This window comes from Panthera uncia, chromosome D4, assembly GCF_023721935.1.
Source record: "Panthera uncia isolate 11264 chromosome D4, Puncia_PCG_1.0, whole genome shotgun sequence".
Classification (NCBI taxonomy): Eukaryota; Metazoa; Chordata; class Mammalia; order Carnivora; family Felidae; genus Panthera; species Panthera uncia.
The window spans coordinates 70,375,986-70,403,573 of NC_064807.1; the positions used below are offsets into that span (position 1 = coordinate 70,375,986).

The window sequence follows — 27,588 nt, forward strand, 5'->3', positions numbered from 1 at the left end:
CCCTCGTCGGGCTCTGTGCTGACAGCTCAGAGCCTGGAGCCTGTTTCAGATTCTGTGTCTCCCTCTTTCTCTGACCCTCCCCTGTTCATGCTCTCTCTCTGTTTCAAAAATAAATAAATGTTAAAAAACAAAAAAAAATTGAAAATAACACTACTTCAGGGGCACCTGGTGGCTCAGTCAGTTAAGTGTCCAACTCTTGGTTTCAGCTCAGGTAATGATCTCATGGTTCATGGGTTCAAGCCCCACATCGGGCTCTGTAGTGACAGCATGGAGTCTGCTTGGCATTCTGCCTCCTCTCTCTGCCCCTCCCTGGTCACTCCCTATCTCTCTCTTCCAAAAATAAATAAATATTTAAAAATAAATAAAATACCACTACTTCAAAAGGAGAAAAGTATTTCTCTCAAGAACACAGATACCAATATTCTGTGGCTATAAGTCAACACATTTAAAGCAATGTTAATACTTATGAGCATTAATTTAAAGCAAATGGTTGTTTGGCTTATAAAGAATGAGTAAGATTAATGTTAGAACATAAATTTTTAACTCAATTTCAGATATTCATTTGTTTTGCCAACTAACAGAATCTACTAATATTAAGATTTAATTAAAGGACACATTTTGTTCCAAGATTTTTCTTTCCTTTAGAAATCCTGAGAGAATCCAAGAAGAAAAAGACTGATATAATATACACAGATTAATGTATAAAACTTGTAACCAGAAAGCTTGCTTTGCGACCCAAAATGGAACTACTCACCAAAAGCAGCAGCCATAGGGGGTTCAAGGGATGGCTGGCCATCACCAGTAGGAAGGTCTAAACGAGTGAAGTCTCTGCTTTTGTCATTATTATATTTCACATTAAGGCTGGTGAGCTTGGAGAAGTCAATACGCAGAGTGCAGCATGCATTATAGATATTCTGGCCATCCAGAGCCTAAAGCATGTAAGAAAGGGACTGAGGTTTTGCAAGACAACAACACTGATAAATCAAGTAGCCTCTACTTTGACACAGAGTGGCAATTAGGTGTAAAGCAGAGAGTAAAGGACTAAAAGCCAAAGACTTGTGTTTACTTTTACCTAGGTCACTAACTGTGTGAACGTAAGAGAGAAAAAGAAAATCTCTCAGTTTTTCACAATGTCATAATAATCCCTTTCTTGTCTATGGTAAGATCAAATGAAAGGAGAGAAATGTCAAAGTGTGGAAAACTTACACATTACTGAGCATCGTACTAGCTACCATTATGATTATTTTGTCCACAACAAATGTTTAAAAATGACTTGATTTTATATTTCATCGTATTTTTAGCACACTTTACATAGTTTAAGATGAAACCACAACATATGAAATATTATCTATCTCTTTTTTTCTCTTGTAAATCTATTTTATAATACTTTGAATAATAAATGAGGGAAATTTTGCAATTAGTTCTGACATAAGACCAAAGATCAGTAATTCTTACCCCCTTCACAATAATGAAAACTTATCAAAGGAATATATGTAGCCACTTGACTTTCACAAATGCTCAAATTTATGAAAATAGATACCAGAAACCCCAAAACACGAAAAATGCAAATATACAAAAAACACTGACTTATAAACAGTTATTGATGAGTACATCATCATAAAGGTACAAAGTAATATGTGCAGGTAAAGGGTACAGCAAATATAAAGTCCATATTCCTAATATGGCAGACAGTGTGTGGTACAGAAAACTAGTAAAAACCTTAGTCCCAATCTTTGAGAAGAAATTAGAAATAATTCAGATACTGATAAAAGACAGAATTAGGGTTAAGAATAGATCTCAATAGGAGATGAGTAAAATATAATCAAACTGAATATGAAATTTTCTACTTGTCAAAAGTCAAGCGCTCATGTACTAAAAAAAAAAAGACAATATAAACCAACAGCAGCAAGCTTCCTAAAATGTTGTATATTCACAAAATCAGAGCTTAACAAAATTCAGCAGTGAATACAGTTACAAAATTACAATCTTTGGGCGACTGAATCAAAATGAAGATACAAGAAAAAAGATAATTCTACTTTATTATTCAGATTTTATCAGGAATACTGTGCTCCACTTCTAGACTTTAAAAATATGACAGAAATGAGTCCCAAAGATCTGAGAAGTGATAAATGATTTGAAACCATTTCATATGAAGAAAGAAATCTTTAGCTTATCATTTTAAAAAGCATATGGAACAGTGCATTTAAAAGCAGTAAATTTTACATTACGTATGTTTTACTACAATTAAAAACACACGGTAAATTGCAGCAAGGGAGAAGACATGATGGCATTCTTTGGTATCACTGAAGACTAATTAACAAATGAAAAATGAAAAAAGATCGTAATTACCATTTTGGCATAATGTGCATTCACTGGGTCAGCATACTGAAGCAAGGCTTGAAACTGATTATTCTTTGTAAAGGTGATAATCTTCAAGACTGTGCCAAATTTAGAAAATATCTGGAAAAAGTTCACAGGTTAAATCTAAGGTAAAAATTAGGCTAATGTACTTTTATAAATATAACTCAATTCATAAATTGCATTTTTGTCTATTATTTTTTTAAGTTTATTTATTTTGAGAGAGAGAGAGAGTGAGCACAAGTGGGGGAGGAACAGAGAGAGAGAGAGAGAGAGAGAGAGAGAGAGAGAAGGAGGGAGAGAATCCCAAGCAGGCTCTGTGCTATCAGCGCAGAGCCTGATGGCAGGGCTCAAACTCACGAACCATGAAATTTTGACCTGAGCCGAAATCAACAGTCAGACGCTTAACCGACTGAGCCACCTAGGCAGCCCTAATGAAAACAATTTCCTCTATTTCCTCTATTAAAATTGTTGGTACAAAAATGACTTAAATCAAGCCTAAGATGTTAATGTTTCAACATCCACGCATGGCCTAAAACAGTTCCTGATGCACAACAGGCACTCAAATATTTAACCTATTATAGCATGTGATAAATGGCACAACACGAAAAACATGAGACTACAGTAGGAATTAATTACTGGTAAGAGATAATGGTGTTACAAAGCATATGAATGGAAGTGGAAGAATCATATGGATCAACTATTTCACCTTGAGAATCAGCATCAACTTCTTAAGATTTTTATAGGCAGACAAACTATAAAATGTTCCTCTACAGGCCACTCTGTTAATTCATTCAATATTCAAAGAGCACTGTTCTAGGCCTTGGAAATCAGCAGTGAATAACAACAAAAGTCTATGCCCTAAGGAAAGACAGACGATAAATGAAAAACAATGTCTCATCATAAAAAAGTGTTATGAATAAAAATAAAAGGAAAAGGGATAAGAGTGAACTGGAATGTAACTTGGGAAGGTACAAGACTGGTCAAAGAAGGCCTCTCTGAAGTGTCTTTGGAGAAGAGGAATAAACACAGTGTGGAGATTTCCTGACAGATACCTGGTTACCCTAGAAAGTTCTTACAATATACTTGCTCTACTCCATCACCAATAGCCACGGTTACTACAATGCACTTTGTTTTCCTCTTATATCCCATCCCATCTTAAATGTGGATCTTAATCAGCCAGAAGCTTGTCCGTCCACTTTTAAGAATAAAAAGATAATTATTCCCTATGCTGATAAGAATTTGCTATTATCACTATTATCAAATACTATATATGAATGTCCTTAATAGCCAAATAGTCCTTCCTCCCTTTTAATTAGAATGATCAATAATAAATACCCTAAAGCACAGCAGCAAAAGAATAGGCAACTTCTACTACATCAAAATTTAAGACTTATGTGCATCAAAAGACACTATCAACAGAGTGAAACAGTAACCCACAAAACAGGAGATCATATTTGCAAATCATATCTGGTAAGGGGTTACTATCCAAAATATATAAAGAACTCCTATAATTCAACAACAAAAATCAGCAAAGGACTTAAGAAAATAATCAAATAGCCAATAAACACATGAAAAGATGCTCAGCACCACTAATCATTAGGGAAATGCAAATAAAAACTCAATGAGATTTCGCACTCATTAGGACAGCTTTTATCAAAAACAAAAAACAAACCCAGAAAATACCAAGGGTTGGGGAGGATGTGGAGAAAACAGAACCCTTGTGCACTGTTGGTAGGAATGTAAAATGATGTAGCTGCTATGGAAAATAGGATAGTGGTTCTTCAAGAAAATTAAAAAAAAAAATTACCATATGATTCAACAGTTCGACTTCTTAGTATAAGCCCAAAAGAACCAAAAGCAGGGACTTAAAGAGGTATTTATTTGTATATCCATGTTGGTAGCAGCATTATTTGCAAAAGATGGAAGCAACCTAAATGTCCATCCACAGATGAATGGATAAACAAAAATGTGTTAAATACATACAAAGGCTGAATATTATTCAGCCTTTAAAAGAAAGGATATTCTGATACATGCTACCACATGGATGAACCCTAAAGACACTTAAGTGAAGTAAGCCAGTCACAAAAGAACAAATTATCCATGGTTCCACTTATATAATGTAAAGAAGTCAAATTCATAGACAGCAAGTAGGATGGTGGTTGCCAAGGGCTGAGAGAAAAGGGGAATGGGGAGGTATTGTTTAATGGGTGTGGGAGTTTCAATTTAGGAAGACAAAAAACTTTTTGGAGATATAAGGTGAGTGGTGATAATTGCAAAACAATGAGAGTGTATTTAATGTCACTGATCTGTACACTTAAAAAACAGTTAAAATGGTAAAATTTATGTATACTTTACAACCCCCAAATAAAATAAACTGTCCTAAAGTCCAAATACTCATTTTTGGCAAAATGCTAACAGATAATCAGCTTAGAGTCAAACACTTCTTATAGGAGATAACACCATTGAACAAGATTTGCAGAACCAATTTGTCTTAGAAGGGCTCATCAAAAAATGTTATTACTTAAAATTAGTTAGTCTGAGGATTCTTTGTTGAAATTCCTTAAAAAAAAACAACGCAGTTAATTTAGTTATGGTCATATTTCAGAGTTTAGAACTTTGGGATCTTGGGCGCCTGGGTGGCTCAGTCATTAAGCATCAACTTTGGCTTAGGTCAGGATCTCACATTCCATGAGTTTGAGTCCCACATCAAGTGAGCTTGAGCCCTGATTTGGTGAGCTTGAGCCCCACTTTGTGTGATCTCATTCCCTGCTTCGGGTGAGCTTGAGCCCCGCCTAGAGTGATCTCATGCCCCTCTGGTGAGCACGAGATCAGCTTCTCAGGTAAAACAAGAGCCCTGGGCAAGCCCTGCTTCTCTCTTTCTGCCCCTCGTGGGATTCTCCCTCCTTCTTTCTCTCTCTGCTCCTTGCTCACTAGTGTCCTCGCTCTCTCAAAACAAACAAAAAACAAACAACTGATCTTAATCTCTCATTTAACTGTTCTGAAAACATTAGGAATTTCTTTTTGTTCTTTTAATGAAAATTCTGGTCCTGTCACAGGCATTTCCTCAGTACACCCTATGTGTTCTAGATAATATTCTTAAAATTTATAAAAGAATACCACACTTATCTTCTCAGCTGTTAAAGAATATAGATTTTATGTTGTATCTTTCTTTAAGATACAAGCATTCCCGGGAAAAGGTCTTGTATTTTCTTATTTCCATCCTTGGTGATACGGTGATCACAAACAACACCCCAATCTATATAAATGCATAATCTGAGTGTTGGGTAAAGGAGTAGTAATAGACTTTTTTACTGCAGCCACAGGTAGTATTCTAAACTACAAGTAAGATTATATCATATATAATTTTGCTCTGGTTTACTTCTCTAACCACATTTCCTGATACTCTATATCACACTATTTATACCAACAATGTGCAGTTGTGTCTAGTTCTCTAAATGTACCAAGGGATTTCAGACATCTATGCCTATACACATGGCTATTCCCTTTTTCTTAGAACTCTATGCTTAATACCTAGTAAATTTTCATTTATCTTTTCCAAAACTCAGCTCAGGAAAGTAATGCCACCAGAAAATTCTCAGCCTCTCCCAAGTATCAACAGAGTTCATTCTCTTTCTTATTACTCCCTTCTTGGTCTCATACATATTTTTGTTTTACTTATACTGTGCTATACATTTGTTTACGTATGTCTCCTTTAATTAGACTGAAAGCTCCTTGAAAGTGTGTGTGTATGTACACACACACACACACACACACACACACACACACACACCTTGTCTTAATCATTTCTATATCACTGAGTAAAATTCTTGGCATATAAACAAGTACATGGTAAATGCTTATTATGAACTGATAAAGAATTATACTTAGACCTGATTGGAATTACAGCAACATGCAGTTTTTTGAAAATAATAAACATTCTTCATGTAAAACATCTCATTAATGAAGTAGTAAGAACATACAATTTGCTCTCAAATCTGGAATTTTACACTAAATTATGCGTAGAACCTAGAAAATTTCCACTTAACCTTCAGATTTTATTAATGTTTACATTCTCTCATTTAACATGAACACTAACATGATGCACATCCTCACTCACTGCTGTGTTTGGCTGTGTGATTTTTAACTGAATGTGTTAACAGAATATAAATGGGTGGAACTGGCTAACCATGGACAGTTACCTAAAGTTCCCTGGATTGTATGTACTGACAGAGTAGCTTTAAACATCAATCTGATACTTTTGAACAAAGTAAGTGAGCAACACCAGGGAATCTAGGCTAATGCCTCAAGTGTGATTTTTTTTTTAAATTTATTTTGAGAGAGAGAGAAAGCACGAGTGGGAGAGGAATGGGGCGGGGGGGGGGGGGGGGGGTAGAGAGAGAGAGAATCCTAAGCAGTCTCTGCACTGTCAGCACAGAGCCTGATGCAGGGCTTGAGCCCACGAACAAACCACAAGATCATGACCTGAGCCGAAGTCGGACGCTTAACCATCTGAGCCAACCAGGCACCCCTCAAGTGTGATTTTTAACAACTTTTCATAATTACCAACAGTAATACCAACAGTAATAATTTACCAACAATTTTAAACAGATTTGGTCTCATAAGATTAACATTCAGGAAAGTTTAATATATATGGATTTATTATTATTGATTACAGTAATAATTTGACTCTTTGATTCTACTTCTCTAATATATTTATTTTTCTGTCATAAACACAAACACACAGACCCAACTCTTGATGTCTCCTGTGCATTTAATCTTTTAAGACTTTAAAATGGGATGAAGAGAGAGGTGCCTGGGTGGCTCAGTGGATTAAGCACCTGACTCTTGATTTCAGCTCAGGTCATGATCTCACGGTTCATGAGGTCAAGCCCTAAGTCAGGCTCTGCACTGACAGCATGGAGCCTGCTTGGGATTCTTTCTTCCTCTCTCTCTACTCCTCCCCTGCTTGTGTGCACATGTGCACACTCACTCTCTCTAAACAAACAAACAAACAAACAAACATTAAAAGGGGGGGATGAAGAGAATACCAAAGATCAAATTCAGGTAAAATTAATCTTCATGGTGATGTTTATACATGGAGCACTTATCAGAAACTAAAAAAGTTCACTAGTATTCACTTGTAAAAAGTGTACTGGGGCACCTGGGTGGCTCAAACATCCAAAAATAAATACACACTAAAAAAAAAAAACCCAAAAAACCTAGTGTATCAGCCATAATTTGTTTACAGTAATTTTTGTCCCCAATGAAACAGTGAGATTTAAGAACCAGAATTGTATATTACTAGTACTGACTCTTTTAATAATTGCTTTTTAAAGTTATTTATCTTTACTCTGCAATTCAAAAAGATCAGTTCTTTATCTTGAAGACATTCATCTATTGGACATTCATAAAAAACTCCCATAAATAACAGTATTTGGAAGTAATGGACTACATGAGAACATTGTTTTGTACTATTTCAGTACACAAAGAAATTTTTTAGTATGCAAGGTTGAATTTACATTATGGAATTGTTGAGAAATGACTTCCTAACTTACAAACACTTTCTAGATTATGCAATCCAATCCAATGGCTTTAATTACCACCCATATGCTGATGATAACCAAATCTCCAGCCCTGAATTCCTACACTCATTCCAAACTTATTTCCCAATTGTCTATTCAACATCAACCACTTGCATGCCTAATAGGTATCTCAAAATTATCTTGTCCAAAACACTACCTCTACCCCCGCCCCAAATCTTCTTTTCCCTTTAGTCTTTACTATCTTAGTATAAAATTGCTCTATTTTACCAGAGGCTCACATCCAAAATCTGGAAGGCATTCTTGATTACTCCACTTTTTCTTCATAATCCACGATTACTCAACCCATCAGCAAATCCTTCCAAATATATCCATAATCACCACTTCCTGAGACCACATCCTCACATGGGTCACCACCATCTCTTACCTGGACTATGCTAAGATCCTCCACTTATGCCTACAATTTATTCTTAACACAGCAACAAGAGTGATTCCATTAAAACATAAATCTATCATCTTACTCCTCTACTCAAAATCCTCTAATGGCTTCCCATCTTACATAGTGTAAAGATTATAAAGGCTTTGCATCATCTGGATCCTAACCCCTTCTCTGATTCTATCATTTATAGTTTTCCTACTTTTTACAATTGCAATTACATAGCCTTATTTCTGATATTTCAACACATTAAGCACCCTTGCACTTAGACACTTTACACTTGCTATTCTTTCTGTGTTATTCTACCACATACTTTAAGCCTCTGCTCAAATATCATCATATTGAAAACCTCTGTTAACTTTCCTCACCTGAAATAGCACCACTCTCATCTCACTCACTCCCCTTACCATGAGCTAAAGAAAAAAAACACTAACTTCAAGAGATGTCAGAGAAGAGCTTAGCTAATGCCAACTCTTCAGCAAAAATATAAAATAATATGCTAATTAACTACAACAGGTGCAACCAACTCCATACTTCCATGTATTATCCCACCACAATACTCATCACATTTTTAGGCTATTACTTAGGAAATTATATCTTACCCACAAGACCAGAGCAAGGATCAGTTTCTTACAGTGCAATTTACTAGTGTCTAATAATTACAGCTAACATTTCTTGAGCACTTAATATGTATCTTTCTAATGTATACCTTAATATTTCTAGGTGCCTTAAATGCATTAACTCATGTAATCTTCACAATAAAGATATAAAGATACCTTCACAGTAAAGATATAAAGATATATAAAAGATAGACACCATGTCCAGCCCCATTATATAAATAAGAAAAAGATACAGAGAGGTAAGTTAGTTGCCCAGGGTTATAGAGGTAGTAAGTGGAAGAGCCAGGATTCAAACCAGCTCCAGACCCTGTATCCTTAATCATGTTATACTACACTTTAGTTGGCTAATGACACAGAGTGCTAGGGGAGAGGGCTCAGTTAATGCAATGAGAGAAAGACTGAGGAGGCAAATTTGAGCTGAAAACTGAATGATGTAGGTTCAACTAAGTGACCGTCTCAGTCAAGTGTTTTGGAAAGAAACAGGAGATAGAAACGGACTAAGACATGAGTAAACTGGGGGCAAAGGGCCAGAAAAGCCAGTGGCTAAATAAGCAGAAGGGTGTTAGGAAATGAGGTTAAAGAGAAGGGGAGAGGTCTGCATGTGGGACCTTAAGGGCCTTGGTAAGGGCTTTGATTTCATTCCAACAGCAAGGGAAAAGAGGATTAAACAAGGAAGTGTGATAACTGAAAGGCTGAGAGTCCTGCTTACTATTAAGGACTCTCAGAATTACTCCTCTTCACTCTGAAGGACCCCATGATCTTTTGGGAGAGAAACAAGGTTTATTACTGCTCTCAGGAAAAAAATAAATGGAATGACAGGGCAGAACCACAAGACTCTAGCTAAATTCAAGGCTGAATGATGGCACTGTTGAGCCACAGGTGCAAGAACATCTTCTGTAAAACAGCGTTAGTAAGTTAGTAGTAGCTTCGATGTTACCGTTACAAAAGCAAACAAACACTGCTGATGGATCACAGTGCTCAATGACACTCTGGGATAAACATAGGACAAGAAAAGTCACCAGAACTAAGAAGCCAATCACCTAAGCAACTGCTGAAACCTTTGTAAGGAAGAAGGGTGGCTATGGATAGTACTGTTAAGGCCTTTCCTAGACATGCTTCACAAATGCGTATATTTAGAAAATGGTATGCATAAAACTACTATAGGGAACACAGTAGGCCTAATAAATGGTATATTTTGATATTTATATGCATGGCACAGGAACTGTGTTGGGAAATGTATCTGAACTTTATTGCCAATTAGTACAATGACTGTGGGAAAGTAACGTGACTTTAAGGACCCCAGTTTCCTAATTTATAAAATGTGAGAATAGGATGGAAAGTACTTCAATTTTTTTTTAAATTTTTTTTAACGTTTATTTATTTTTGAGACAGAGAGAGACACAGCATGAACGTGGGAGGGTCAGAGAGAGAGGGAGACACAGAATCTGAAACAGGCTCCAGGCTCTGAGATGTCAGCACAGAGCCCGACGCGGGGCTTGAACTCACGAACCGTGAGATCATGACCTGAGCCAAAGTCGGACGCTTAACTGACTGAGCCACCCAGGCGCCCCGGAAAGTACTTCAATTCTTAAACACACATGCACATATACATCCCTATGACTCTTCACTTAGTAGTGCAAAGCCAAAGGTTTGGAAAGCAGTTAAATGATTCTGGACTGACTTGGCATCACACTATGCAGTACATACTGAGATATAAATATGAAAATAAGTATATGTTTTAGTGTTTAAAATTTTTTAAATATTTATTTTTGAGAGAGAGAGTATGCACGCCTGAGCGAGGGATTGGGGCAGGGAGAGGGAGAGAGGGAGAGAGGGAGGGAGGGAGGGAGGGGGAGAGAGAGAGAGAGAGAGAGAGAGAGAGAGAGAGAGAGAGAGAGAGAGAATCTGAAGCAGGCTCCAGGCTCTGAACTGTTAGCACAGAGGTGGATGCAGGGCTTGAACCCACAAGCTAGGAGATCATGACCTGAGCTGAAGTTGGATGCTTAATCGACTGAGCCACCCAGGTACCCGTTTTAGTGTTTTAACATTACAGTGTATGGCTTGACAATTATGAGGAGATGGAATCAATATGCAGCAAAAGAGGACAAAAACTAATTGAAGTTTTTGGGCTAGATGTCAAATGTTTATACATACAGATTACCAAGTAATTGTACGTTACATTTTGAAGATACGTATATATGGAGTATTAGTTAAAACTGTAACAAGCAGGGGTGCCTGGGTGGCTCAGTTGGTTAAGCAGCCGGCTTTGACTCAGGTCATGATCTTGCAGTTTATGAGTTCAAACCTCACACTGTGCTCTCTGCTGGCAGCACAGAGCCCGCCTTGGATCTTCTGTCCTCTTCTTTCTTGCCCTCTTTTGGAAATACATACACACACATACATATATATATATATATACACATATACATATATATACATATACGTATATACACACACATATATATATATGTATAGCAAGCATACAAAACACAACATTGGACTTCATATTAGGAGGCTTGAGTTCTAACTGTCTCTTCAGTTACTCTCTACAATATTTAATTATCTGAGTCTCAGTTTTATTCACTACAAAATTATGTAACTTAGTTACCTTCCAGTTCTTAAATTCGACACTCTCATAGTAGGCCATGATGTGGTGGGGTGCCTTTTATCACAACAGTTTGGACATATTAATGGGTAGTCTATGAAAATTATGTTGACCATCAGTCAGTATTTAACATGATACTTCCATTTTATACATGAAGAGTTACCACATACTTTCCTTTCAGAGTTTTTAAAATGAAAATACTCAAATGTAAGAAAGAGTTAATAGAATAACTACTATCAGTGTGTTTTTAATAGGATTCTATGCTTTGTTCATTTTCATGCTTATGTATTTTTAAAAAAGAATTTCTTACATACCCTTTTATATCAAGTATTTAAGTTAGAAAAATGAAGCTATAGAAAAGTTATCTCTGGGTGCCTAGGTGGCTCAGTTGATTGAGCGTCCGACTTCGCTCAGGTCATGATATCGCAGCTCACAAGTTCGGGCACTGCATCGGGCTCTATGCGGACAGCTTAGAGCCGGGAGCCTGCTTCAGATTCTGTGTCTCCCTCTCTCTGTCCCCCCCACTTGTGTTCTCTCTCTCTCTCAAAATAAACATTAAAAAAAATTATCTCTAATAGATGCTATTTCCTACATAAAACAGGATGCCTAAGGTTATTATTATTTAAACATATATACCAGCCAAAATAAAAAATAAAAAAAAAAAAAGAAAGTTAAGATATAAACATCAAAAGCTACAGAGGTCACATTTGCCTCTTAAGAGTGTTGTTCCACTTTACCTGATGAAGAACTTCCAGAGTAACAGGGTAAAAGAGGTTTTCAATAATTATTCGGAGCACAGGGCTCTGCCCAGGTATGACTGTGCCTTCATTGGTAGGAGCTCCAGGAAGGGCCAGGCTTCCTGACTGGACAGCGCTGACAGCCTGCAGTGCAGCTTGGGCTCTCTATAAAACAATCCAAAATAAGGAAAAAAATACATATCTACTTTCTCTAGATGCACATATCCTAAATTTGTAATCAGTTAAGATTCAAAAGACTTGCTTTCTTATCACAATGACACAATATTTAAGAAAGGTACTTAAAGTTACTTGAAGAAATGAAAAAAACACATGGCAAAAAAAAAAAAAAAGAGGAAAATGTGAAGATGATTTTTATTTCCTAATTTTTAAATAACAGAAAAAAAAAGTGAAAGTAACATTAAAGATGACTTAAAAACCACTCAAGTCCCTCTTCTTTTTCCCTCCCTGAACCACTGAGTTCTAAAACCTTTGGGTGGCATATGAGAGACGCAAATATGGAGCTACGGTGGTTCAGAGGGGGTTAGGAATGCATCCCTATAGGAAGGCATCCTGGCATGAGCATCAGAGCCTGAGCGATGAGGACAGCATCTACATAGTAGGCTGCCTGGCAAGGGCAACTTGAGCCCAAACAAGGTAAGAAAGGTATCTAGTGTGGGGGTGGTTCAGTGCTAGCCATCAAACCTGAGGAATATGAAAAGGGTAAGAAATGCATCCAGAAGAGAATAGCCTGACAGGACTGTTAGAGCCCAAGGAGAGTTAGGAAAGGGTCCACATGGTGTGAACCAATGTAGTGAAGACAGTCCAAGCAGGGTGAAGAGGAGGTTCATGAAGGCCTGACCGGGGTAAGAAGGTAATTCAATGGTGGGGCAGCCTAAAATAGGATGTAAGAACCCAAGCAGGGGCAGGCAGACAAGCTTTTCTTTTTTTTTTAGCAAGAAGACAATATTTACTTATAATAGAACATTTACGGAGCACTAATTGCAGGTATCATTCTATGCATTCACTATACAACTCTCTTTAATTCTCACAACAATTTACGAGGCATGTATTATTACATTTTTTTCAGATGAGAAAACCGAGTCTGAGATGGGTTAAATGGTTTGTCTGGAGTCACACAGAGGACTGTAAACAGTGGTACTTAAACACTTGATGAAAATCTGAAAATGTCTCAAACACAATTCTGAACCCCACTTCTGTCAAACTCCTGGAAACATCTCCTATTTTTATTGTTCCTGTTGTTGTTATTGAATTACAGTTGACGTACAATGTTATATTAGTTTCAGGTGTACACCATTGTGATTTGAAAATTCTATATATTGCTCAATACTTACCACAAATGCAGTCACCATCTGCCACCATACAACACTAGTACAATATTATTGACTATATTCCCCATGCTGTACTTTTTATCTACATGACATTTATAACTGGGAGTCTGTACTTCTTAATGCCTTTCACCTATTTTGCCAAACCCTCCTCCCAACCACCTTCCTGTGTGGCAACCACTAGTTTGCTCTGTGTATTTAAGAATTTGTTTTTTGTTTTTCACTTATTTTCTAGATTCCACATATAAGTAAATCACATACTTGTCTTTCTCTGTCTGATTTATTTCACTTAGCATAATACCCTCTAGGTAGATCCATATTGTTGCAAAGATGGCAAGATTTCATTCGGCAGACGAGTTTCGAAATAGCATGCTCCACTAAAAAGACCAGAGTGCCCTAAAACAAGTCGAGTTCCAGAGCTGGAGCAAAGACAGTACAAAATGAGTAACTTTTTTGTTTCTTTGGTTTTTTTTGTTTGTTTTTACTAGGATGCAAAGAACTGTTCAAATATTTATGGAAACATGCCAAAAGATAGAAGACAGCTTCCCTGAAGTGGCTCCCACTGGCCAAATATAGGACAGTTTGAGAATCAAAATAGTGATTGTAACAAATAACAACCCATCAAATAAAACAGGAAACCTTAAATCCATACTGGTATAAGTTGACAGTTGGTAAGAAGTATATATATACTGCTTTAAAGTACCTTCCCCCAAAATATTCCTCTTTCCTCCTTTGTAAGTCATAACTTTACAGTGGAGAAGCCAAACATGAGCCTCATCAAGGAATCTAAGAGCACAACATCAGTAATGCAACAAACTGAAATTATGTGCCACCTGATATGATGCAATGAGAAAAAAAGGACATTACTTCCACGATGTTCCTGTCAAAACTATATACACTGAACGTAATCACAAGGCAATACCAGATAAACTCAAATTGAGGGAAATCAAGACAACAGACTGCCTATAATTATCCAAAGTGTCAAATCAAGGTCATGAAAGTCAAAAACTGAGGAACTGTTTCAGACTAAAGAACACTAAAAGATGTGACTTCTAAACAGAACATGTGATTCTAAATAATGTTTGTTTTGCTCTAACAAACATTACTGGGATGATAGGCAAAACTTGAATGGGGACTGAGGACTGAATGTCAATTTCCTAATTTTGACCTCTGTATTTTGGTTGTGTAGGAAAATGTCCTTGCTTATAGGAAATGCACACTAAAATACTGGACAATGAAGACCGATCAGGTAAGCAACTTATTCATAAATGCCTGAAGAAATCAAAACTTGTATCTGTAACTCTTTTTCAATTTTATGACTGCCTCAAAATTTAAAACCATTATTCAGAAAATGAAGTGGGTGAAGGAAGGAAAATTTAAGGGAAAAAAGCATGGTTAATGATTAATGAAATCAAATGCAAGTTTTCATCAATCTCTTTGTTCCATTCTCATCATTCCTTAAGAATGGTGATAATTAGTCTGTGCCACAAAATGAAAAAAAATCACCACTTTTTTACATATATTCACTTCCAATTTTAAATGAACATTTCTTGTGTTTTGCTTTTATTATTTTAATTTTTAGTTTATTATATCATCTCTCTAATGTGAGACATTATGCTATGATAAATAACATTAAAAGAAGAATCTTTCTGAAGATTGGCTTTTAACTTTGTGTATGCTTAATAAACTTCCACTTTTTTTTTTTTTTTTTTAAAGTTTATTATTTATTTTGAGAGAGACAGCAAGAGGGAGAAGGAGAGAGAGAATCCCAAGCAGGCTCCACACCAGAAGCACAGAGCCTGATGGGGGATCTGGAACCCATGAACCATGAGTTCATGACCTAAGCTGAAACCTGGAGTCAGACACTTAACCCACTGACTCACCCAGGTGCCCCAGAACACCTTCCACTTTTATGCTTATATGCAACTCCTTTTTTATGCTTTTTACCAGCATTTTTAGGCCATATAGATTTTTATGTATCAGGTAATATTCAAACTGCCCAACATTCAGTTTCTAAAACATCATTATCTTTGAGAACAATGTATGCGTAATTATTTGAAAATTTTATACCATTTGTTTTCAAAACTGTGCTCTTATAAAAACAGCCATGTGTATGGAATACTGAGCATCCCAATCCTGCCTCAAAAACAGCAGTTTATCTCATATATTTTACACTGGGATCCTCAGTAAGAGTTTATTTGGAAAATGGGTTCTATTGTTTTCAAGTTTGAAAACTGATTCAGACTTCCACTTTGAGTCTATAATTAGCAGAAGGTGTGGGTCAATTAATAATTAATTTTAAAAAGACCCAGAAGGTAGAATTAGCAGACAAGAACATGTGGGACTCGAACTCATGACCCCAAGATCAAGAGTTACACGCTCTTCCGACTGAGCCAGCCAGGTACGCCTAAATTTTTCATTTTTAAATTTATTTAAATTTAGCCACATGTAGCTAGCAGCTACCATACCAAACATAACTCTAGAACGTCTAGGCAAAGACTTCAACATAGAGAAGTTCTAAATGGAATAATGGTTCTTTTTTTTCTTAGATCAGGAGGATTAAATCTTTACAAAACTAAGCCTGCACAACCAAAAGTAAACTTAACCTTGCTGACTTTACTTCATTATGCCATCAATCATTCTACCAATCCTTTTTATTAAACAATTCTACACATATGCTTCCTGCTACTGATACTACTATTTTTATCATAGCTCCTCTTCCTTCACTCATCCTTTTTGGCATGGGGGGTACCACAACAGAGAAATAGGAGAAGCCACGGTACCTATTGTGCTAGTCATTCTAGAGTTCTCAACATATTCTGCATTAGTATTTCACAGAGCACTGAGTACAAAGGTCTCTGAGCAGCAGGCAAGCAAGAAATGCTTTTGACAATAAAAATCTGAGAAAATAACACCTGAAGACAGATTTATTTAATAAATAACTCTGTAGTTTCCGTTTTTAATTAGACAAAACGTTCAAGTAAAAAAAAAAATAAAATTGAGGCACACTCTCCACAGAGGGCAACAGAAAAGTTGGGGGTGGGAGAAAATGAGAAATATTTTCTTAATATAAAGAGATTATTTCACATAGATTTATGTTCTGTGTATTTGATGCTAAAAATTATGAGGCAGCAGAATTCCTACTATGGGAGATAATTTTTTAAATGTTTTCTAAACAAACTCGCTGGAATAGTTTAATAACTTAATAAAGGAAACAGCAGTAGCATGACTGGAAATGCAAGTATTTCATCAAGGTGAGGGGAGGACAAATAGACTTCATAGAAAATTTAAACATGTCTGGATAACGTGAAAAAGACATTTCTAAAATTGAGATAGAAATGAATGTACAATAAAATGCACAGATCTGAAGTGTAGAGTTTGATGATTTTTTAAGAAAACACTTTTAGGCAAAATCTTTCCATGGTTATCTCTGCAGATTTATAAATGTCCACCCACAAGGTAAAAAAACAAAATAAAACAAAACTGTCTATACCCTAATGATGGTTATTAATAAAACCATTTCTCGGGGCGCCTGGGTGGCTCAGTTGGTTGAGCAGCCGACTTCGGCTCAGGTCATGATCTCGCGGTCCATGAGTTCAAGCCCCGCGTCGGGCTCTGTGCTGACAGCTCAGAGCCTGGAGCCTGCTTCCGATTCTGTGTCTCCCTCTCTCTGACCCTCCCCCGTTCATGCTCTTTCTCTCTCTGTCTCAAAAATAAATAAACGTTAAAAAAAAAAAAATTAAAAAAACAAAACAACAACAAAAAAAAACCATTTCTCAAATGCTGTACCTCAAAATACAATCTAAATTTTTTAGCTATAATTTTAGTTTACATATTTTTTAAGCTTATTTATTTATTTTGAGAGAGACAGAGAAAGCACAAGTGGGGGAGGGGCAAAGAGAGAGGGAGACAGAGAATCCCAAGCAGGCTCTGCACTGTCAGCTTGGAGCCTGATGTGGGGCTAGAACTCACTAAACCACAGGATCATGACCTGAGCCAAAACCAAGAGTTGGATGCTTAACTGACTGAGCCATCCAGGTGCCCCAACTATAATTTTAGTTTAAATAAAAAAGATACTTGAAGGGCTCCTCAGTTGGTTGAGCAGCTGACTCTTGATTTCAGCTCAGGTCATGATCCCAGGCTGAGCTCTGTGCAGAGTGCGAAGCTTGCTTAAGATTCTCTCTCTCTCTCTCTCTCTCTCTCTCTCTCTCTCTCTCTCTCTCTCTCTCTCTCTCTCTCTCTCTCCCTCCCTCCCTCCCTCTGCACTTCTCCCCTGCTTGTGTTCTCTCTCAAATAAATAAATAAATTTTAAAAAATATTTGATATTCACCTGACCCTCTCTGGCAAGTATGTCCATAGGCTGGAAAAGAAGTTATGTGCATGTTTTGGGTTACCTTGTTATTCAGAGAATAAAAGATAATGAAATAGTGATTTATCAGTTTCCCAGGGCTATCGGAAAAAAAAAAGACATTTGGTATATTTTATATATGCAAACAAGTACCTTAAATTCTGACTTCAACTTTGGTGTAGGACTTTGAATAAAAGAAAAACTGTTATATTTTATCAAACATCAATGTATAAAAATTGCACAAAAATAACAAAATGGAAAGGGCACTAGGAAGAAATCAAGGCTATCGAAGAATTAACTAGGTCATTTCAGCTGGCTTTGGTTGCCAAGCAACTGGAATGCCTCACAGTTTCTCTTTAGAATAATCCAGTCTTTAAGAGTTTTATTAAATTGTTTATTCCTTGTTCAAGACTTATTCTAACATATTTAGGAATCACACTAATAAGAAAACTGCCATGACTTACATGAATGAAAATTTAAAACTCTAGTGAAAGACAGGAGTCAAAATACATCCTCCTCAAAAGAATCATAGAGCAATATAAATGTTAATTATCTCAAATTAATCTATAAAATCAACCCAATTCCAATTGTGTTTTTTTTTGGGGGGGTAGAAGTTATCTAAATAATTCTATTATATATGGAGACATAAGTAAAATACAATAGCTAATTAATGTCTGAAAAGAGAGTATAAAAGAGGGCTTTGCCTTACAAAATATTAATACTGGAGACATTAGCTCTAGGGAGATGAAAACAGGAATGGAACAGAAATGAATACAAAAGGTAGTATGGATTAGACATGGAATGCACACCATGTGAGTAGCACAGATATGAGGGTATATCAGAGCCAGGCAAGCAGAATGTGTATGCATGCCTAAGAAGGGTATACATGCATGTTTTCAGTAGGTACAGCAAATGTACAGAAAACTAGAACATGACAAAGAACAAGTTTCACATGAGTAGATAATAAATGGGTTATTCAAAAAAACGATAAAGGAGAAACTGGTCAATGGGAGTTAAGAAAGAGATCAAAGCCTACCCTCACTCCCCACCTCCAAAATATTTCTAATAAAACAAAAATTTAAACATTTAAATAAAAACAACTAAAACATAAAAATATGAGAAGAAAACACAGGTAAAAAAAATTAAAAAAATTTTTTTAACGTTTATTTATTTTTGAGGCAGAGACAGAGCATGATTGGGGGAGGGTCAGAGAGAGAGGGAGACACAGAATCTGAAACAGGCTCCAGGCTCTGAGCTGTCAGCACAGAGCCCGACGCGGGGCTCGAACTCACAGACCGCGAGATCACGACCTGAGCTGAAGTCGGACGCCTAACCGACTGAGCCACCCAGGCACCCCAAAAACAATTTTTTTAATGTTGGTATACTAGGTCCTGATGAGCATGGTATCAAAATCAGAAACCATAATACAATCGTAAGAGATTTGACTATTGTGTAAAAATATTTTTAAAACCGCATTAGTAGACAAAACTCAGAGACAGAAAGTAGACTGTGGCTGCCAGAGGCTAGGGGGGCAGGGGAATGCGGAATTAGCGTTTAGGGCATAGAGTTTCAATTTGGGAAGGTGAAAGAATTTATTTTTTTAAGTTTATTTACTTATTTTGAGAGAGAGAGAGAGAGAGAGAGAGAGAGAGAGAGAGAGAGAGAGAGAAGGAGGAAGGGGAGAGGGAGAGAGTGTGAGAGAGAATCCCAAGCAGGCTCTGCACTGTCAGCACAGAGCTCAAAGCAGGGCTTAATCTCACAAACCATGAGATCATGACCTGGTGTCCCAAGGTGAAAGAATTCTGGAGAAAGATGGTGGTGATGGATTGCACAATATGAATGTACTTAATGCTGCTCGGCATTTACAAATGGTCAAAATGGTAAATTTTATATGTAATTTACCACAGTGTTAAAAATGGGGAAAAAAACTGCATCAACAGAAATCACTACACTTTATAAGTTATCAAATAAATATTAAGTAAACAATAAGATATGATTTCATCCTCTAATAAAGACGACAGGAAAACTGCTTGCTTACACATATGAGTGGCACCCTAAGCTGGCACATATTCTTTAAAAAAAGAAATCATGTGGGGCACCTGGGTGGCTCAGTCAGTTAAGTGACTGACTTTGGCTCAGGTCATGATCTCACCATTCATTAATTCAAGCCCCCCATTGGGCTCTCTGCTGTCAGCACAGAGCCCGCTACGGGCCCTCTTTCTCCCTGTCTCTCTGCCCACCGCCCCCCCCCCCCACACTTGCACACATACCCTCTCCCTCTCTCTAAAATAAACATTAAAAAAAAGCAATCATGAAATATATATCAAAATATAAAATATGCATATGCTTAGTCCCAGCAATTTCACTGCCATAAACGTTAACTAGTAAGAAAATGTTGCAAATGTGCTAGGATATGTAAGAATGTTGCTACAGTGCTATTTCTAAAAAGTGTAAAACTGGAAACAATTTCAATGTCTATTAACAAGACATTGGATAGATTATGGCTGTCTTATAGAAGGGAGTATTCTGCATTCACTTAAAAACTGTGAAGTAATTCTGCCTTTATAGCCATCAAAAAAATATCCATGACACATTATAAAAAAAAATATGGGCTTTCAAAACATTAGGATTCCACTTATGTAAAAATATATACACAGATAATAATACACCTGGATAGAGAAGGAATACACACCAAACTGTTAGCAAATGTTAATTAGTTGTCTCTGGACAACTGTGTTGTTGTTGTTGTCATTTTTACTTTTCTGGACTGTTTGAATGTTTTACCATGCGAATGGATGCTATTTAGAATTTTTAAGTCAATTTTTCATTTACAAAAGTCTACACTATTTAAAAATATCTAACATCTCATTTACTAAGTTTATATAGGTTATTATATGCCACTAATATCTCTTAACAAGCTAAGGATTATGCACAGAAAAATTCTTTGTTTTAAAAATGTGGAAAACTAATTTAAATTCAGTAGCTTGCACTATAATGACTTTCAGCACAGAATCAAAGGGCTGGAGGAGTTCTTTTGCCTAGAGCAAGACTATAGGGCCCAAACATGCTCATAACATAATAAAAAAACCTCTTTCTTGCTTTGTGGATCAATTTTTCTTACCCTTAAGTAACTTCAAATTACTATTTTAGCTACTACAAATCAACCTGGAGAGACACAGAAGATGAACTATAGTCAATATGAACTATATCAAAATAAAAACTGAAAAATGAGGTTAGAGATGTTGATATTCTACATTCCACATTCACCTAGAAGAGTCAAAAACCATTTAATGAACATATCTATACAAATTCTTATTAACATCTTAATGTTAACATCACAATAGAAGCGGCACTGAAATTCTTAATGCCTTTGTTATATATTCTAAGTATTCTATAAAAAGTTCCTTTTGGACTTGAAATTTTAAGAGATAAGAATGTAAGTTTTTTCTCTTACTCGTGAAAAAAGTTTCAAGGGCAAACTAAATTTCTGCCATTTCTGCAGTCAAATGCTCTGCCTCTGAGCTATACCCCCAGTATCTGTCATTTCTAGCACTGCAACTTCAAACGTATTTCTAAATGGCACTACTTAAGCCTTCAGGTAAGAATTTACATACATAATCTTTACTAATAAAGCATCCTAACAGGAAGGAACATGATTTTTTTTTCCTCTCTGAGAAACAGAAAATTAATCTTAAGCTATTATACCATGTATTCTTGTAGCTTTTTTTTTTTTTTTTTGTAGCTAATTTTTTAAATGCTTTCAATACTTACAGCTTGATTAGGTAGATTGTCAGTCTTAAGTTCTCTGTGATTGGAATACTGAATAAAAACAGGCTGGCTTCGAAGGTGAGGAGTAACAGGAGTGTAGTAATTCACCATAGTAACAGCAGCTTCCTCAGAAGCCATTTCTAAGAAAGCCTGTAATAAACACAAGAAAGTAAAGTGAAAGCTCATGTTTTTGAAAGACAGCTAAGAACTATGAAAAAACTCTTGCTTCAAAGTGTACCACTGATGTTAAATGAAAATACATATGAAAAGTCGAGCTCAATAAAGGATTTGGGACTGGGAAATTGCCAGTTGAATAAATGATTTCATGTGGTTTTTGGTTTTCCTCTTTTTTCTCTTTCTTCTAAAATCTAGAAATAATTAAAAAGGTGAAAATAAAGGTGAGCATCAGTACTGTAAAATGGATGCTTTCAGGGGTTAGAATTTAATAGTTCTTTCCTAAATAAGAACTTTCCAAGATCGGGCATAATGATTTGCTCTTTTACCTTTTAATTAAATAGCTGTTTATGATACACTTAAGTTTATGATACAATTAAATGCAGAACTCAGGTGTAAAGGCTCAATTGTTCAAGTTAGGGAAATGGGATAATATCTTTCCTACATTAAGTCAATATTGATTTGAATCATTCAAGTGACTTTTTCTGAGATCTGTGTTAAAAAATACAGAGGCAACAAGCCCAAAATGAAGTCACCTGTACTAAGCCCGACTAAGCCCACATCACCAAACCAGGAGTTAATACCTAACAATTATAGTTTCAACCTCTCCCAAGATTAGAATCTTAAACCAGTTCATCTGGAATTACTTGGTCAGCACTAGTGAGGTTATCTGCCTTACAGACCCCAACCATTCCCTAAAGGAAGATGACCTTGCCTCAAACAACTTACTCTACTAGTAACTTCCTTGTCCCACCCTATTCTGCCTACAGAAGCCTTTCATTATGCACTGCTCTTCACAGCTCCTTTCTATCTGCTAGATGAAATGCTACCCAATTCACGAATCCTTGAATAAAGCCAATAAAATCTTTAAAATTTACTCAACTGAATTCATCTTTTAACACCTGTAATCATTGTACGAATATTAGATATCTGAAAAATAACACAGGAAGAGCTGAGATCAGAAAAGACTCCTTGAGATCTATGTCTTATTCCACACATGGCTTCTTCCAGCTGTAAGAACTCCTGAAACTTCCGTGAGAGGTTCTGCCACCCTATCATAATGGTTAGTTACGAAGATGAAATACTAACCATTCTGAGCCCCCAGAACTACCTATAATGAACATCTCAAATTAAAAATGTATAGGAAGAACTCCTGATCCAAGTCCATGCAAATTTCTAGTTTGATAACTCAATTCTTTTTTACTACAACAGAGCATGTAATTAGCAAGTGTACAGTAACCACTTCAAATTATATATAAAACACAACTTATAAAAATATATATTTATTAACAAAATTTCCTGAACATAGGAAATGGCAAATATCTGTAAGTCAAACTATTTATTTGTTTATAGTTATCTTACTAAGTGTTTCTATTTGGCAAATATTCCAGTAAAGGAATATTAACCTGACAAATGTTAAATGTGATGCTTAACTGTATCCATCAAATGTCACAAATGAACCAATTAAATGCTTTAATTAACAACATTCTATGAAGTAGTAATGTTAGCCACACCACAATAGATCAAATATCATTAATTAACTGATCCTCAATAAACAAATAAATTCTACTATCTTCAAGAAATGCACTTTAAAACCATTATCTGTATTAGTAATATGCTTTTACTAATTTTTCTAAGGAAGATAAAAATGATCAAGGTAACCAAAAAGCAATAGCAACATTTCCTGTCTGGTTTTTAATCACCTTTTCAACAAAGAATATGTAAACTTTTTGCTAATAATATTCACTATATAGAGGGAGAGTATCTTTCTGAAAACCCCTTCATAAATGCAAAAACTAAACTCAATGTCTAACATTAGTTACACAAAGGAAAAGCTAAACAATATCTTTGGAATACATGATTATTATTATAGAAAATTTTTCTTGAAAGTATATACAACCTAAAAATTCATGCATAAAAAGAACTTTTTCCACATGGACCCCAGTAGGAATTATTTAGGTTTTTCTAAAGTATCCAAAGAAATCAATTTTCATAATAAGGGGTGGAAAAAAAAAAAAATCCCAGAAGTCACTAACCACAGAAAGGCTGGCGAAAATATCCCATATGCTGCCCTCAACACTCCCACCTCTAAGCGCCATCAGAAAGATTACAGCTACAAGTAATTCTAATGACTCACATCACTCTCTTGCTAAAGTATATAATTAACAAAATATTTTCTAAACATGATTTATGACTGAAAGATAAGCAATTAACACAACAGCACTGCAGATAAATAATAAACCCAGAACCAATAGCAGAGACAAAAACAAATTGTGACATTGCTGCCCCTCACAACCATCTAACAATATACAGGATACAGTGCATGAAACATGATAATGTACATGATACACATACACGATACATCTCACAGCCATTAGACTTGGCCATGTTGGCTCTTTTAAAACCACCCAAACCATATATTCTCAGCAGTGGCAACTGAGTTAAAATAAAGATCCAGGCACATGTAAGATTTCCAGAAGATGTAAAATAAATGTGTAAACATACAAGAGCCGAATACTAAAACATGTTATTTAGCCTCTCCAGATTTAAATAACCTCATCCGAATTAAACAGGAACGTTAGTTTCACTAAAGGGCCAGAATCAGACATGATAATCTCTTTCATGTCCAAACACATACCAATCTGTTTATAAATATATTTGTTTCTTAAACTTATTTACAAAAGTGTAAGAACATAGGGTCTTATCACAATGTACTACACAATGTTTAGGGCTTAAATCTGTTGTCTTCTTCTTACCAGCAATGCTCAGTTTAAAAAATTTTCAGGACAACCAAAAACTGGGAAAGAACTAAAGAATTCATCCTAATGGGGTCTGAGTTGGAACAAAAAAGCAGGTGATTACTCAAATCAACATAACAAATATTATATTTTTGTCATGGTCACCACAAAAGCAAGTTTCCTGATTCATCTTAAGAAAAACCTATTAACTTCTGAAATGAAGAACCTCTAACAATCTCTTTTGAATTATTAAAGAAGTTATATATTAATTCTAAACTAAAATATACCACACATTTCTATACAGATTTTGGAAAACTTATTCTTTAACTACCAAATGAGGCATAATTTATATCCTCTCTGTGTCTTGGTCTTCTGATAATCACAGGGTATTTTCATAAAGTATTTTGTAATTAAGAATATAAAATTTTTTTGTTCAGGAAGAAAAGGACAAGTCATTGAAAAAGAGATAATCCTATGTCCTGTGTTAATAATTTTGTTTGTTGCTTCCTGTCATACATAAAAAAAATTCTATTTAAAAAACTACTTTATGTAAATAAAATGAAATTTAGAAAATACAGAAAAGTTCAAGAAAATAAAAGTCACCTTTAACACTAGTACCCAGAGATAATCACTGTGGTTCAATCTTTAAATATTACATACCTGGCTCTTTCCTTTCAACATCAAAAGATTAGTTACTTTGCCAAATGGTAGACCTAATGATATGACCTCTGCTTCGGTGACATCACTTGGAATTTTGCGAAGATGGAGAACACGAGAAGGCGAACAGGGAGGTCTATCTCCTTTAAATTTCTTGTTGTCATTCCCATTAGCTAAAAAAATATAAGATTTTTTCAAATTACTGAAACTAATTTAGGTTGACATACTACATTAACCCTATTGTCACATTTCATCTCCTACAGTTTTAGTTTTTGAAATTCAGGGAAACTCTAGGGCTGATCAGAGATAAGGACAGTGGAAAACCATCCACTTTCAATGAATGGGTGTTTTGGTTTTTCATAGCAAGTATTAAATTTTTTAAAAATTGAAGTCTGGTTTTTAATTTCAAGGAAAAGTATTGGATAAATAAATTAATATATAGAGAGATCAAATTCCTCTAAACAACTATTGTGAATGGAGAATAATGTTTATAATGTCTTTAATGTATTTTTAAAGATATTCTGCTAACTTGTTCCCGTGCTAAATAAGTAAATATGAACAATTAACTTTCAGGAAAGACTATAAAAGAAATTTTATATTTATCACATCCTGAGGGGATTTGGATTTGAGCTGTATCATTATGAAAATTAAGTTTATTTCTCAGGCATTATGTAGTTTTTACTAATCTATTTATAAAGTGTTTTTTAGAAGCTAAATTGCGGTTTCCTAAGACAATCTTATTCCTTACCATGTAACAGTAGGTCTTAACATAAGCATCTTATTAGAAATGCAAATCTTCAGCCCCACCTCAGACCTACTAAATCAGAACCTAAGGGGTGGCACCCAGCAACCTGTATTTTAACAAGCCCTCCAAATGATTTTGATGCAATCTGAAGTTTGAGAAGACTGCTGCACAATAAAAAAATCCATTATCCCAGTTACAGCTAGATTTTACTTAAATTCTTTTAACACTGACAATAACTAGAATTGATAAGCCTGTAATGAATACTCAAATTTATGTACATAAGATTCAGAAATGTTTTTCCTTGGAAAAAAAGCACCATATAAGACTGAATGCAAATTATCTGAAAGCCCTGTTTCATTACAGTGTGTGTGTGTGTGTGTGTGTGTGTGTGTGTAAATGCTAAACAGTACCATACTTAGCACTATTAGGAGGAAAATACAATCTTTCCAAATGTCTAAAATTGTCATTTTTCCAAACATTAATGGAACTTTGCAATCAGATGTCTATGGCTATAAATAAGTAACATGAGGACCACATAAAAACTATATGGCCATACTGTGTCCCCATATCTGTGGCATAGAAGTCAACATGCTTTCAAGTGAGTAGCTTGACTTAATACCCAAATCAGCACTCACTCCCAAATTCTCTGTTCATGAATGCAGGCAGCATCCTACCCAGACACCAAATACTACTGATTCCTTCAGGTCCTTAGTGGTCTGTACCTGTATATAACAAATGCCTAGTGAGACTGTGGAAAATAGGCAGTTAAATATTTATTGCAAATTAATCTGTGAGTCAAGAGATTTCTTCTCCTCTCAACCACCCAGAAATATTGATTTTTCCCTCCAAAATCACTAATTAACATTTTTCATGTCCATTCGCAATGTCACTAAGTTCACCTATGATCATTTCCACTTCTACTCTACCTCCCTCTAGCCTCAGTCCCTCCTCCACCCCCACTCAGATTCAACATCCTATCGACCGACCACACTATCCTGCTCTAAACACGCTGACCAGCTTGCAACCACCTGAAATGTCCCTTAGTTTCTAGTTTTCACACTGTTTTCACTTATACTACCTCATTTGAATAGACAAATAAAAATATACTGAGTTAAATATTAACAGATGAAGAGACAGAAGTTCAGAAACTAAATGATTTTGTACACAGCTAGCAAGTGAAAACGTCATTCAAACTAAAGTTTAAAGGTAATTTTTTTTTTTTTTAGCACAAACATCTCAAAATGTCTTACCATTCCTAGAAAAAAGCAAGCCACTTGACATGGACATACATTTTGAAAGTATGTGCAGATTTATGTGGATTATAATGACAACTGTCATTAAATTAGAACACTAAGCATCACGTCCTAAACAGGAGTGAAAGCTAGGCATGGAGTATGCCCTTTTGCACCCTCCTTTGCATCGATGGCAAGATAGCACTACCACCATCTTGTGCCTTCTTAACTAGCACAAGGTGTTAAAGACTGGAAAAACCTCCTAGATGCAAGGAGATTTT

General features: G+C 35.7%; 1 protein-coding gene and 1 long non-coding RNA gene across 12 annotated transcripts in view; one reads left to right on the forward strand and one right to left on the reverse strand.

Moving 5' to 3' along the window:
- The window catches only part of PTBP3 (polypyrimidine tract binding protein 3), a 128,231-nt gene that overhangs the window by 43,648 nt on the left and 56,995 nt on the right, over positions 1-27,588 (reverse strand). For 9 of the 11 annotated variants that reach the window (XR_007459121.1, XM_049636277.1, XM_049636263.1 and 6 more), the window contains 5 exons: positions 25,334-25,503; positions 21,765-21,911; positions 12,300-12,464; positions 2,350-2,460; positions 755-929 (listed from right to left, as the gene is read on the reverse strand). Coding sequence is in view for 10 of the 11 variants with exons in the window: in XM_049636277.1 (XP_049492234.1) it covers positions 755-929; positions 2,350-2,460; positions 12,300-12,464; positions 21,765-21,911; positions 25,334-25,503 (768 nt within the window). In the remaining variant the exon portion in view is untranslated. The remainder of the gene's footprint in view (positions 1-754; positions 930-2,349; positions 2,461-12,299; positions 12,465-21,764; positions 21,912-25,333; positions 25,504-27,588) is intronic. The other 2 variants (XM_049636322.1, XM_049636312.1) reach the window with 1 other exon arrangement.
- On the forward strand, positions 10,999-12,107 carry LOC125927076 (uncharacterized). Its single transcript, XR_007459227.1, has 2 exons — positions 10,999-11,196; positions 11,942-12,107. It is a non-coding gene; the product is annotated as an uncharacterized LOC125927076 (long non-coding RNA).